The sequence below is a fragment of the Cetorhinus maximus genome, chromosome 5 (genome assembly GCF_964194155.1).
Source record: "Cetorhinus maximus chromosome 5, sCetMax3.hap1.1, whole genome shotgun sequence".
Taxonomy (NCBI): Eukaryota; Metazoa; Chordata; class Chondrichthyes; order Lamniformes; family Cetorhinidae; genus Cetorhinus; species Cetorhinus maximus.
In genome coordinates this window covers 118,301,645-118,314,865 of record NC_135883.1, presented here as the reverse complement: position 1 = coordinate 118,314,865, position 13,221 = coordinate 118,301,645, and the positions used below count along the sequence as shown (strand labels likewise).

The 13,221-nt window shown below is 45.5% G+C and overlaps 1 protein-coding gene across 4 annotated transcripts in view; it reads right to left on the bottom strand.

Annotated features, from left to right (window-relative positions):
• hbs1l (HBS1-like translational GTPase) overlaps positions 1 to 13,221 on the bottom strand; it is a 171,197-nt gene that overhangs the window by 137,506 nt on the left and 20,470 nt on the right. For all 4 annotated transcript variants that reach the window (XM_078542377.1, XM_078542379.1, XM_078542378.1 and 1 more), the window contains one exon: positions 9,599 to 9,793. In XM_078542377.1, coding sequence (XP_078398503.1) covers positions 9,599 to 9,793 — 195 coding nt within the window. The remainder of the gene's footprint in view (positions 1 to 9,598; positions 9,794 to 13,221) is intronic.

Sequence of the window (13,221 nt, the reverse complement as noted above, 5' to 3'; positions counted from 1 at the left end):
CACTCAAGAAGCTTGGCACCATCCAGGGCAAAGCAGGCCACTTGACTGGCACCACATCCACAAACATTTACTCCCTCCAACAATGAGGCACAGTAGCAGCAGCGTGTACCATCTACAAGATGCACTACAGAAATTCACCAAGGCTCCTTAGGCAGCACCTTCCAAACCCATGACCACCACCATCTAGAAGGACAAGTGCAGAAGATAGATGGGAACACCACCACCTGTAAGTTCCCCTCCAAGTCACTACATGACATGGACTGCAGAGGTTCAAGAGGGCAGCTCACCACCACCTTCTCAAGGGCAACAAGGGATGGGCAAGCCCACATCCTGTGAATCAATAAAAGAAAAGAGCAGGGGAACAAGCAGCTTGCCTCTAGCTCAGCTGAAGTCATAAGGGTAGCACCACATCAGCATAAATGGAAAAGGAAGACTTTGTGGTTTCACAATGGAAATCTTGTTTTTTTTTTAATATTCATTCACGCAATGTGGGCTTTGTTGGCTAGGCCAGCATTTATTGTCCATCCCTAGTTGCCTGTGAAAAGGTGGTGGTGAGCTGCCTTTTTGAAGCGCTGCAGTCCCTGTGGTGTAGGTACACTCACAGTGCTGTTAGGAAAGGAGTTCCAGGATTTTGACCCAGCGACAGTGATGGAACGGCGATATATTCCCAAGTCAGGATGGTGAGTGACTTGGAGGTGAACTTCTAGGTGGTGGTGTTCCCATCTGTCTGCTGTCCTTGTCGTTCCAGACGGTAGTGATCGTGGGTTTGGGAGGTGCTATCTAAGGACTCAGATGTCTACAGCACAGGAGGCCATTCAGCCCATCATGTCCGTGCCGGTCAACAAAGATCTGACAACACTAATCCCATTTTCCAGCACTTGGCCCATAGCCCTGGAGGGCTGAATATCTAGAATATCTGAAAGTGAATATCTAAATACTTCCTAAATGTTCCGAGAGCTTCTGATTCAACCACCCTTTCAGGCAGTGAGTTCCAGACTCCCACCACCCTCTGGGTGAAAATATTTCTCCTCAACTCCCCCCTTACCCTTCTACCTCTTACCTTAAATCTATGCCCCCTGGTTATTGACCCCTCTACTAAAGGAAAAAGTGCCTTCCTATCCCTATCTATGCCCCTCATAATCTTATACACCTCCATCAAGTTCCCTCTCAACCTCCATTGCTCCAAGGAAAACAATCCCAGCCAACCCAATCTTTCCTCATAGCTCATACCCTCCAGCCCAGGCAGCATCCTGGTAAATCTCCTCTGTACCCTCTCCAATGTATTCACATCTTTCCTATAATGTGGTGGCCAGAACTGCACGCAGTACTCCAGTTGTGGCCTAACAAGCGTTTTATAGAGTTCCAGCATAACCTCCCTGCTCTTGTATTCTATGCCTCGGCTAATAAAGGAAAGTATCTTATTTGCCTTAACCAACTTATCTACCTGCCCTGCTACCTTCAGGGATCTATGGATAGGCACACCAAAGTCCAACCCATCTTCAGTACCTTCCAGGGTCCTACCATTCATAGTGTAATCCCTTGCCTTGTTGACCCTCTCCAAGTGCATTACCTCACACTTATCCAGGTTGAATTCCATTTGCCACTGCTCTGTCCACTGGACCAGTCCATTGGTATCCTCCGGCAATTTACGGCTATCCTCCTCACTATTTACTACTCTACCAATTCTCGTGCTTTCCGCAAACTTCTTGATCATACCCCTCACATTTAAGTCCAAATCATTTACGTACACCACAAACAGCAAGGGCCCCAGCACCGAGCCCTGCGAAACCACACTGGAAACAGGCTTCCAGTCACAGAAACATCCCTCTACCATCACCCTCTGCTTCCTGCCTCTCAGCCAATTTTGGATCCAACATGCCACTTGGATCCCATGGGCTCTTACTTTCTTGACCAGTCTGCCATGAGGGACCTTATCAAAAGCATTGCTAAAGACCATGTAGATCACATCAAATGCATTACCCTCATCAACACTCCTCAAAAAATTTGATCAAATTTATCAAACACGAGCTTCCTTTAACAAATCCATGCTGACTATCCCTGATTAATCCGTGTCTCTCCAGGTGCAGATATATTCTGTCCCTCAGAATGCTTTCTAGTAACTTCCCCACCACCGAGGTTAGACTGACTGGCCTATAATTTCCTGGTCTATCCCTTCCTCCCTTTTTTAATAATGGGACAATGTCAGCAGTCCTCTGGCACCTCACCTGTGGCCAGAGAGAATTTGAAAATTACTGCCAGGGCCTCTGATATCTCTTCCCTTCCCTCCCTCAAAAGCCTGGGATACATTTCATCCAGGCCTGCAGATTTATCACTTTTAAGACCGCTAAACCCGCTAGTACCTCCTCCCTCTGTTCATTTCCTCTAATATTTCACAGTCGTCCACCCTGATGTCTATATCTGCATCGTCCTTTTCCATTGTGAAGACCGTCGCAAAGCATTCATTGAGGACCGCGTCCGCATCTTCCGGGGTTACCTCTATGGTCCCTAATTGGCCCTACTCTTCCCCAAGCCATTCTCTTGCTCTTTATATATTTTTTAAATCCCTTTGGGTTTTCCTTTATTCTACCCACCAATGCTTTCTCATGCACTCTCTTAGCTTTCCTAATTTCCTTTTTAAGTTCCCCTCTGCACTTTTTATATTCCTCTAAGGACTCTGCTGTACTGAGCCCTCGGTATCTGCCATAACCTTCTCTTTTTTCCTTAATCTTAACCTTTATGTCCCTTGACATCCAGGGTTCTCCAGGCTTGGTCCCCCTTCTTTGTCTTTACCGGAACATATTTGCCCTGTACTCTCGCTATTTCCTCCTTGAATGCCTCCCACTGCTCTGACAGTTTTATCTACAAGTAGCTGCCCCTAGTCCACGTGAGCCAAATCACATCTCGTCTTGGTAAAATTAGCCTTGCTCCAGTTTAGAACTTTTATTCCCAGCCCAACCTTATCCTTTTCCATAACTATCCTAAATCTAACCGAGTTAAGGTCACTATCTCCAAAATGCTCCCGTACTGATACGCCTTCCACCTGTCCAGGCTCATTTCCGAATATTAGGTCCAGAACTGCCCCCTCCGTTGTTGGGCTTTCTACGTACTTGCTAAAAAAGTTCTCCTGGTTACAACTTAAGAATTTTGCTCCCTCCCTACCTTGCACACTAAACGTATCCCAGTTAATATTTGGGTTCTTAAAATCCCCTATTACTGCCCTATTATTCTCACAATTGTCTGAAATTTGATTACATATTTGATCCTCTATCTCTCCCTGACTGTTTGGGGGCCTATAGTACACAGCAGCGTGTTTGCCCCTTTTGTGCTTTTTACTTCTGCCCTCCTCTTCTTTCTCCCTCTCTATCTCGTCTGAATATCCTATAACCAGCAATGTTGAGCTGCCAATCCTGCCCTTCTTTTAGCCAAGTCTCGGTCATAGCTATGATGTCATACTCCCACGTACCCTCAACTCATCTGTCTTATTCCTCAGGCTCCTTGCATTAAAATATATTCCATTTAGCCTGGCTAAACTCACTTCTTTCTGATCTAGCCTATGTTTCCTCTGCCTTCTGGACTCACTAACTAGCATTTTAACTTCTAATTCCACCTCAGTTTCTCTCCCCACAGCTACTTTTCAGGATCCCATCCCCCCTACCAATTTAGTTTAAATCCGCCCAAACAGCATTGGCAAATCTCCCCGCGAGGATGTTCATCCCGTTCCTGTTCAGATGTAACCCCGTCCAACTTGTACAGGTCCCACCTCCCCCTGAAGCGGTCCCTGGAATCTAAAGCCCTCCCTCCTAAACCATCTCTCCAGTCATGCATTCATCTGCTTTATCCTTCTGTTCTTATACTCACTACTCCGGAGATTACTACCTTTGAAGTCCTGCTTTTCAATTTCCTACCTAATTCCCTATAGTCAGCTTGCAGGGCCTCATTTCTCTTTCTTCCATTGTCAAAGGTCCCAACATGGACCACGACCTCTGGCTATTCACCCTCCACCTTCAGAATGTCCTGCAGCCGTTCCATTAACATTCTTGACCCTGCACCCGGGGGGGCAACATACCATCCTGGAGTCATGTCTACGGCTGCAGAAGCGCCTGTCTACTCCCCTCAATAACGAATCCCCTACCACTATTGCCCTTCCACACTACTTCCTCCTACACTGAGCAGCTGGACCACCCACAGTGCCTTGCCTTCGCTCTGGTTGGCCTCCACAGGGGAATTGTCACTCCCACCATTTTCCAAGGCCGAAAAATGGTTCGCAAGTGAAATGCACTTGAGGGATTCTCTCACTACCTGCCTGGTCCCCTTTCTCTGTCTGGTGGTCACCCATTCCCTCTCTCCCTTCACTTCCTTAAGCTGCAGGTGACCACATCCTGAAACGTGCTAGCCACGAACCTTGTGAATGCACCAAAACCTGGAGCTCAAGTTGCTCCAGTCAGAGGCACCTCCTGCACACATGGTCATCCAGACCACCAGGGGCGTCGAGGATTTCCAATGTAGCGCAGGATATGAGCTCCACAGACATATCTTAACTAAATAGAATATGGACCCTTGTTTTTATTTTACCCTTACTTCTACTTGAGTATAGACTAGATGCTAGATTCTCCTCTAGGTGCTGCTAACTGCCTGTCCCAAGGTCCTCCTCTCGCACTCTCTTCTAGGTGCTGCTGACTGCCTGTCCCAGGGTCCTCCTCTACCACGGAGTCTTGGTGAATTCTGCAGCGCATCTTGTAGAAGGTACACACTGCTGCTACTGCACACCACACACTGCTGCTACTGCATGTTGGTGGTGTAGGGAGTGAATGTTTGTGGATGTGGTGCCAATCAAGCGGGCTGCTTTGTTCTGGAAGCTGTCAAGCTTCTTGAGTATTGTGGGAGTTGCACTTATCCAGGCAAGTGGGGAGTATTCCATCACACTCCTAACTTGTTTTTTGTAGATGGTGGACAGGTTTTGGGGAAAAGGTGAGTTATTCGTCGCAAGATTCCTAGCCTCCGACTTGCTCTTGTAGCCACAGTATTTATATGGCGAGTCCTGTTCAGTTTCTGATCAATGGTAACCCCCCCGGGATGTGGATAGTGGGAGATTTAGTGATGATAGTGGCTTGGACATCAAGGGGTGTGATGGCTAGATTCTCTCTTGTTGGAGATGGTCATTGCCTGGCACTTGTGTGCCGCGAACGATACTTGCCACTTGTCAGCCCAAGCCTGGATATTGTCCAGGTCTTGCTGCATTTGGATTTGGGCTGCTTCAGCATCTGAGGAGTCATGAATGATGAACATTGTGCAATCATCAGCGAACATCTCCACTTCTGACCTTATGATGGAAGGAAGGTAATTGATGAAGCAGCTGAAGATGGTTGAGCCAAGGACACTGCCCTGAGGAACTCCTGCAGTGATGTCCTGGAGCTGAGATGACTGGCCTCCAACAACCACAACCAACTTCCTTTGTGCTAGGTATGACTCCAACCAGTGAAGAGTTTTCTCCCATTCCCATTGACTCCCGTTTTGCTAGGGCTCATTGATGCCATACTCGGTCAAATGCTGCCTTGATGTCAAGGGCACTCTCACCTCACCTCAGGAGTTCAGCTCTTTTGTCCATGTTTGAGCCAAGGTTGTAATGAGGTCAGGATCTGAGTGGCCCTGGCGTCAGTGAGCAGGTGCTTGATAGCACTGTTGATGCCCCGTTCCATTACTTTACTGATGATGGAGAGCAGGCTGATGGGGCGGTAATTGGCCGGGTTGGAATGTGTTGCTTTTTGTGTACAGGACATACCTGGGCAATTTTCCACATAGCTGAGTAGATACCAGTGTCGTAGCTGCACTGGAACAACTTGGCTAGGGACTCGGCAAGTTCTGGAGCACAAGTCTTCAGAACTATTGGTGTTTAAAAACTTACTAAATTGTCAGTACTACTGTCGACATTTATGCACCATAAACTTTATTTCGAAACTCCATTGTCCAGTCATTCCCCCCTGTTACCAGTCGCCTGTCAAATGGACTTCAGGAAACTGGTATGAGAAGAGTAGAAAACAAGCAATGGGGTGTCAGTGAGAGATTTGGATTTTTGACTGTGGCACTACTATGCTGGTAGTGCACACAGTGAGTTCAGCATTGGTGTGCCAGATAGCTGCACCATCTTATCAGTTGAAGCTCAAGTAAGTCCATTCCTTGCATCTCCGACAGCTAAGTGAGAGGCTCCTGGTACCCTGGCCACTTCAGGCTCCACCTCTGAAGATGCAGTGTTATCACCTTTCTCCTCCTACAGCTCTAGCCCTCTGTGTGCTGCATAGTGATCCCAATAACGTGCTCAATGATGATCTGCGTTCATGTTGTGTGTATTGTAGCTTTCCTGTGCACCATGGTAGGGCTCCTCATAGGTGCCCTTGACTCCAGAGCGCCAACCACTGATTCTGATTCAAAGTACAAATATTAATAGGAGACTTGACTGACACAAAGACAACATCATGGCAATTTCCTGAGTATATTGCACAGACTTGTACAATAATCTTTCAGTGGTTAGAGGGTAAGCTAGCAAGTAATATAAAAATGGACAGTAAGAGCTTCTTTAAATACATAAAAAGGAAAAGAGGCCAAAGTCAATATAGGCCCCTTTGAGAATGAGGCTGGGGAAATAATAATAATGGGGAACCAGGAAATGGCAGAGGACTTGAATAAATACTTTTCATTAGTCTTCACGGTAGAAGACACTAATAGCATTCCAAAAACTAAATAATCAAAGAGCAAAAGGGAGGGGAGGAAATAAATATAAGAGCTACCACTAGAGGAAAAGGGGGGCTAAAGGCCAAAAAGTCATCTGGACCTGATGGGTTGAATCCTAGGATATTTAAGGAGGTAGCTGCAGAGATAGTGGATGCACTGGTTGTAATCTTCCAAGAATCCTTGGATTCTGGAAAAGTCCCAGAGGATTGGAAAACTGCCAATGTAACACCCTTATTCAAAAAGGGAGACAAAAAACAGGTAACTATAGGCCAGTTAGCTTAACATCTGTCATTGGGAAAATGTTAGAGTCTACTATAAAGGATGTAATAGCAGGGCATTTAGAAATGCATAATACAATCAAGCAGAGTCAGCATGGCTTCATGAAGGGGAAATCATGCCTGACAAATTTATTATAATTCTTTGAGGAGGTAACAAGCAGGATAAAGGGGAACCAGTAGATATAATATATTTGGATTTCCAAAAGGCGTTCGATAAGGTACCACACATGAGGTTACTTAATAAGATAAGAGCACATAGTGTTGGGGGTAGTATATTAGCACGGATAGAGGGCTGGCTAACTACTACAAGACAGAGGGTTGGGATACGGGGGAGGGGGGGCATTTTCAGGATGGCAACCTCTAACTAGTGGAGTGCCACAAGGATCAGTCCTGGGGCCACATTTATTTACAACATATATTAATGACTTGGGTGAGGAAACTGAATGTACTTTCGCCAAGATTGCGGATGACCCAAAAATAGGTGGGAAGGCAAGTGGTATGGATGACACAAACGGTCTACAGTGGGATATGGACAGGTTAAGTGATGGACAAAAACGTGGCAGATGGAATATGTGGGAAAATGGGAGGTTATGCACTTTGGCAGGAAGAATAGAGGAGCTGAATATTACTTAAATGGAGAAAGGTTGAAGAAAGCTGCAGCACAGAGGGATTTGGGGGTCCTCGTGCATGAATCACAAAAAGCTAACATACAAGTTCAGCAGATAATAGGTATGGCAAATGGTATGTTGACCTTTATTTCAAAGGGAATGGAGTATAAAAATAGGGAAGTCTTGCTAAGACTATACAAGGCACTAGTTAGGCCACACTTTGAATACTGTGAACAGTTTTGGTCCCCTTATCTAAGGAAAGGTATACTGGCATTGCAGGCAGTCCAGAGAAGGCTCACTAGGTTGATCCCGGGGATGGAGGGATTTTCTTATGATGAGAGGTTGAGTAGGTTGGGCCTGTACTTATTGGAGTTTAGAAGAATGAGAGGCGACCTTATTGAAACACACATGATTTTTACGGGGCTTGACAGGGTAGATGCTAAGAGGTTGTTTCCCCTTGTGGAGAGTCTAGGACCAAAGGGCATAACCTCAGAGTAATGGCCACTTAAACAGAGATGAGAAGGAATTTCTTCTCTCAGAGGGTAGTCAATCTGTGGAATTCTTTACCGGAGAGGGCTGTAGTGGCTGGGTCTTTAAGTATATTCAAGGCTGAGATCAACAGATTTTTAACCAGTAAGGGAATCAAGGGGTATGGGGAAAAGGCAGGTAAGTGGAGTTCAGGATTATCAAGTCAGCCACGATCTCATTGAATGGCGGAACAGATTCAATGGGCCAAATGGCCTACTTCTGCTCCTACATCTTATGGTTACATAAAAACTGAGCATTAATGGAGTTGAATCCCTTCCGATTGAAGACAACTGCTGGCTGGTCCGAGAACGCCTTGATTGCCACATTTGTACAAATCTATGACCCTCTATACTTTTGGGAATCCAGTTAGATCAGCAAATCTGGGGTCTCTCTCATTCTGACTGGACTCATCAGCAGCAAAGTGGACATAAGTAGCCGTCCTGGCAAACATGGCATCCATCACCTGGGAGATGTACTCCTCATAAACAGGTTATGAGATTCTAAAGATCTCACCAGCAGATTCCATGGAAGGAGCTGGAGATGACATAATTCAGGACTGTAATGACTTTGTCCATCACTGGTAACCTGGTCCACTTGGCAGCAAATGTTAGCAATGACCCAAGAGAGTCTAAGCCTTCTGAGGCATTAATGCTCAGTCATGTCCGGAAAGTTCTTCTTCTACCCACATACCATGTACCGGGGTATCATCTCCTGCGAGCTGCAGCTCTGTGTCCATTCCCTCTGTCCTGTGGAGCTGAGGGAAAATCCACTGCTGCTCAGAGCTGCAGAAGTGGCTCCCATGCTGCTGAGAAGATTGACAGCTGGGAACTACAGATCAAAGTCAAAAAGCTCCTGGCTAGCAGAAACGACCACTTGGAAATCACTCAGAAAGCAGTAAATCAAGTCCTCCGAGCAAAAGCTTTTCACCTAGGTCAAGAAGCAGCTGTCATATCTGTGCATTTAAAGGCTTGCCAACCTGTCAACTGCTCAGTCCCATTAATCCCTGCTGTACTCTCACCTTGCCCAATCTGGCGAGCTCCAGGAAATCTGTGCGCTGGTCATTAAACCAGAATCCATGCTTAAACATGCAGTCAATTGACTTTTAGCATATGTTAGCAGCAGACCTGACTATCCCAAAAAAGTGTCCCACATTCTCACAAACATGATCTAGTTAAGTGCAGAAGTTAGTAAGACACACCCACCCATCCACCTGGCAGGTTAAAACACCCACGTTGGTTTTCAAATTCTGCATTAACATGCTAAGCCACAACTTTATATGCATGGTGAAATCCAACAAAGAATATCAACTATGACTACCTATCAAATTAGCCAAGCTTAATTTTTGATCACAGAATATTAACATACAATTTTATCAAACAATATATTGCTGATTTTAAGACACTGAGGCACTTAAAGAAAAACACATAGAACATAAAGTAACCCAGAAAATTCATATACCTATTGTGGGTTTCCGTGCAGGGGCTATAGTCTGGGTCTTTATTTTTGAGGTTTGCTGGCAGTCCTTGGAAAGCACAAGATCCAGGGCTTTTTGTGCATCGTACTGACTATTCAGCACAGCATCCACCATCACTTTTTCTGATACGGACTCCCCCAAGACTTCTCGCATTTTGTCAAGGCAGGAATACAGACGAGCTGTTAACGGAAAAGAATATTCAGGTAGGTTTCTCGTAATCATATAGCAACAAAATCTCTGTTTTAATGTGGGGATAACTATTTGAGTGAAGCAACACTAATTCAAAACTTCTCTCTAAATATATATTTTCAAAAAAGTGTTTAAAAACAAATTCTTCAGATGGCTTAAATTGTGCACTGGTACTTATAGCTCGTAAAGCGCTTGAAAATAACTCTTCCTACTTGTCAAGTTAAAATCCTAACAAAGCCATTAGGGAAAATTCCATCATTGAAAAACTCCATGTGTACACTGGGCACTTCATGCAGTGAGGAAGATTAATCATCTAAATTAACTTTCACTCATCTCCATTAGATCAATGCCATTGCTGCATCATTTTTAGCTTTCCTTAACTAGAGAAATAATTCTAGCTCATGCAGCTAGGAGAATCATATGGGAGAAATCACCTCAACCTAATTCTATGATGTTGTGATTTTAGGAGTCTTTTTATCTAATTCATTTGATTTGTTCCCTTGTTTCTGGCAAGGAGTTTTCCCATACAAGTCAATAAGTTGAAAATTTGTTCATGAGTCTCAGCCAGTACTATTCTGAACCCAAGCATAAGAACATGCAGGATAGGTGAACAACAAAAAAAACTTTTATTTATAGAGCACCTTTAACATAATAAAACGTGCCAAGGTGCATCAAAGGGGTATTCTAAAACAAAATATGACACCAAGTCACATAGGGATATATTAGGGTAGATGATCAAAGGTTTGGTTAAAGAGGCAGTGTTTAAGGGGCGCCTTAAAGGTGCAAAGGTAGACGGGTTTATGGGAAGAATTCCAGACCTTAGGACCTAGGCAGCTGAATGCACACCAACAATGGTGGAGCAATTAAAATCAGGAACGCTCAAGATGCTAAAATTAGAGGAAGGCAGATATCTAAGAAGGTTGGACGAGATTACAGAAATTGGGAAGGCCATGAAGGGATCTGAAAATAAGGACGAGAATTTTCAAATCGAGGCACCGCTTAACTGGAAGGCAATGTAGGTCAGCGTGTACAGGGATGGTGGGTAAATGGGGTTTAGTCCAAACCGGGACACGGGCAGCAGAGTTTTGGATGTCCTCAAGTTTATGGAAGATGGAACACAGAGATCAACCAGGAGTTCATTAGAATAACCAAGTCCCCAGAGACAGCAAAGGCATGGAAAAGGGTTTCAGCAGCATGAACTGAGGCAGTGGCAGACTGTGTAAATATTATGGAGGTGGAAATAGGCAGTCTTAGTGATGATACAGGTGTATGGTTAGAAGCTTGTCTCAGGGTCAAGTATGACACCAAGGTTGCAAACAGTCTGGTTCAGCTTCAGCAATTGCCAGGCAGAGGGAGGAGTCAATGGTTAGGGAGCAGAGTTTGTGACTGGGGTTGAAAACAATGCTTTCAGTCTTCTTAATATTTAATTGCAGGAAATTTCTGCTCATCCAGTACTGGATGTTGGACAAGTAGTCTGAATAATCTAGAGACAGTGGAGGGCAAGAAAAAGGTGGTGTGAGATAGAACTGGGTATCGTCAAAGCACAAGTGGAAACTGGAGTTTTCTCAGATGATGGTACTGGCGGCAGCATACAGATGAGAAAAAGGATGGGGCCAAGCATGGGTTCCTGGGGACACCAGAGATAATTGTGCAGGAACAGAAAGAGAGACTTTTGAAAGGGATTCATTACTGCCCTTTAGGGAAGGAAATCTTACTTGGTCTGGCCTACAAATGACTCCAGACCCACAGCAATGTCACTGACTCTTAACTGCCCTCTGAAGTGGCCTAGCAAGCCACTCAGTTGTATTAAACCATTACAAAGTCTCAAAAAAGGAATGAGACCAGGCATACCACCCAGCAATGACCTAGGCACCGGAAATGACAAAAGCAAACTCAGCCCTGTCGACCCGACAGTCTTCCTTACTAACATCTGGTGGTGGTGGTGGTGGGGGGGGGGGGGGGGGGGGGGCTAGTGCCAAAATTGGGAGAGCTGTCTCACAGACTAGTCAAGCAACAGCCTGACATAGTCATCCTCACAGGATCATATCTGCCTGCCGCAGATGCATTCTATCCATGACAGTATCAGTAGGAGTGACCACCGCACAGTCCTTGTAGAGACGAAGTAAGGTCTTCACATTGAGGATACCTTCCATCGTGTTATGTGGCACGACCACTGTGCTAAATGGGATAGATTTCGAATAAATCTAGCAACTCAAGGCTGGGCATCCATGAAGCGCTGTGGGCCATCAGCAGCAGCAGAATTGTACTCAAACACAATCTGCAACCTCATGGCCTGGCATATCTCCCACTCTACCCTTACCATCAACTCAGGGGATCAACCCTGGTTCAGTGAAGAGCGCAGGAGGGAATGCTAGGAGCAGCACCAGGAATACCTAAAAATGAGATGTCAACCTGGTGAAGCTATAACACAGGACTACTTGCATGCCAAACAGCATAAGCAGCAAGTGATAGACAAAGCTAAACGATCCCACAATCAATTGATTAGGTTGTCTCTGCAGTCCTGCCACATCCAGTCATGTTTAGTGGTGGACAATTCAACAACTCACCGGAGGAGAAGGCTCCACAAATATCCCCATCCTCAATGATGGAGGAGACCAGCACATCAGTGCAAACGATAAGGCTGAAGCATTTGCTACAATCTTCAACCAGAAGTGCCAAGTGGATGATCCATCTCGGCCTCTTCCAGAGGCCCCCAGCATCACAGATGATAGTCTTCAGCCAACTCGATTCACTCCACATGATATCAAGAAGTGGCTGAAAACACTGGATACAGCAAAGGTTATGGACTCTGACAATATTGCGGCAATACTACTGAAGACTTGCGCTCCAGAATTGCCGTATCCCTAGCCAAGCTGTTCCAATACAACTACTGGCATCTACCGGGCTATATGGAAAATTGCACAGGTATGTCCAGTACACAAAAAGCAGGGCAAATCCAACCCAGCCAATTACCGCCCAATCAGTCTACTCTCCATCATCAGTAAAGTAATGGAAGGGGGCATCAATAGTGCTATCAAGTGGCACTTGCTTAGCAATAACCTGTTCACTGACGCCCAGTTTGGGTTTTGCCGGGGCCACTCAGCTCCTGACCTCATTACAGCCTTGGTTCAAACATGGACAAAAGAGCTGAACTCCTGAGGTGAGGCAAGAGTGTCTGCCCTTGACATCAAGGCAGCATTTGACCAAGTGTGGCATCAAGGAGCCCTAGCAAAATTGGAGTCATTGGGAATCGTGGGGAAAGCTCTCCAATGGTTGGGGTCATACCCAGCACAAAGGAACTTGGTTGTGGTTGTTGAAGGTCAGTCATTTCAGCTCCAGGGCATCACTGCAGGGTAGTGTGCTCAGCCCAACCATCTTTAGCTGTTTCATGAATTACCTTCCTTCCATCATAAGGTCA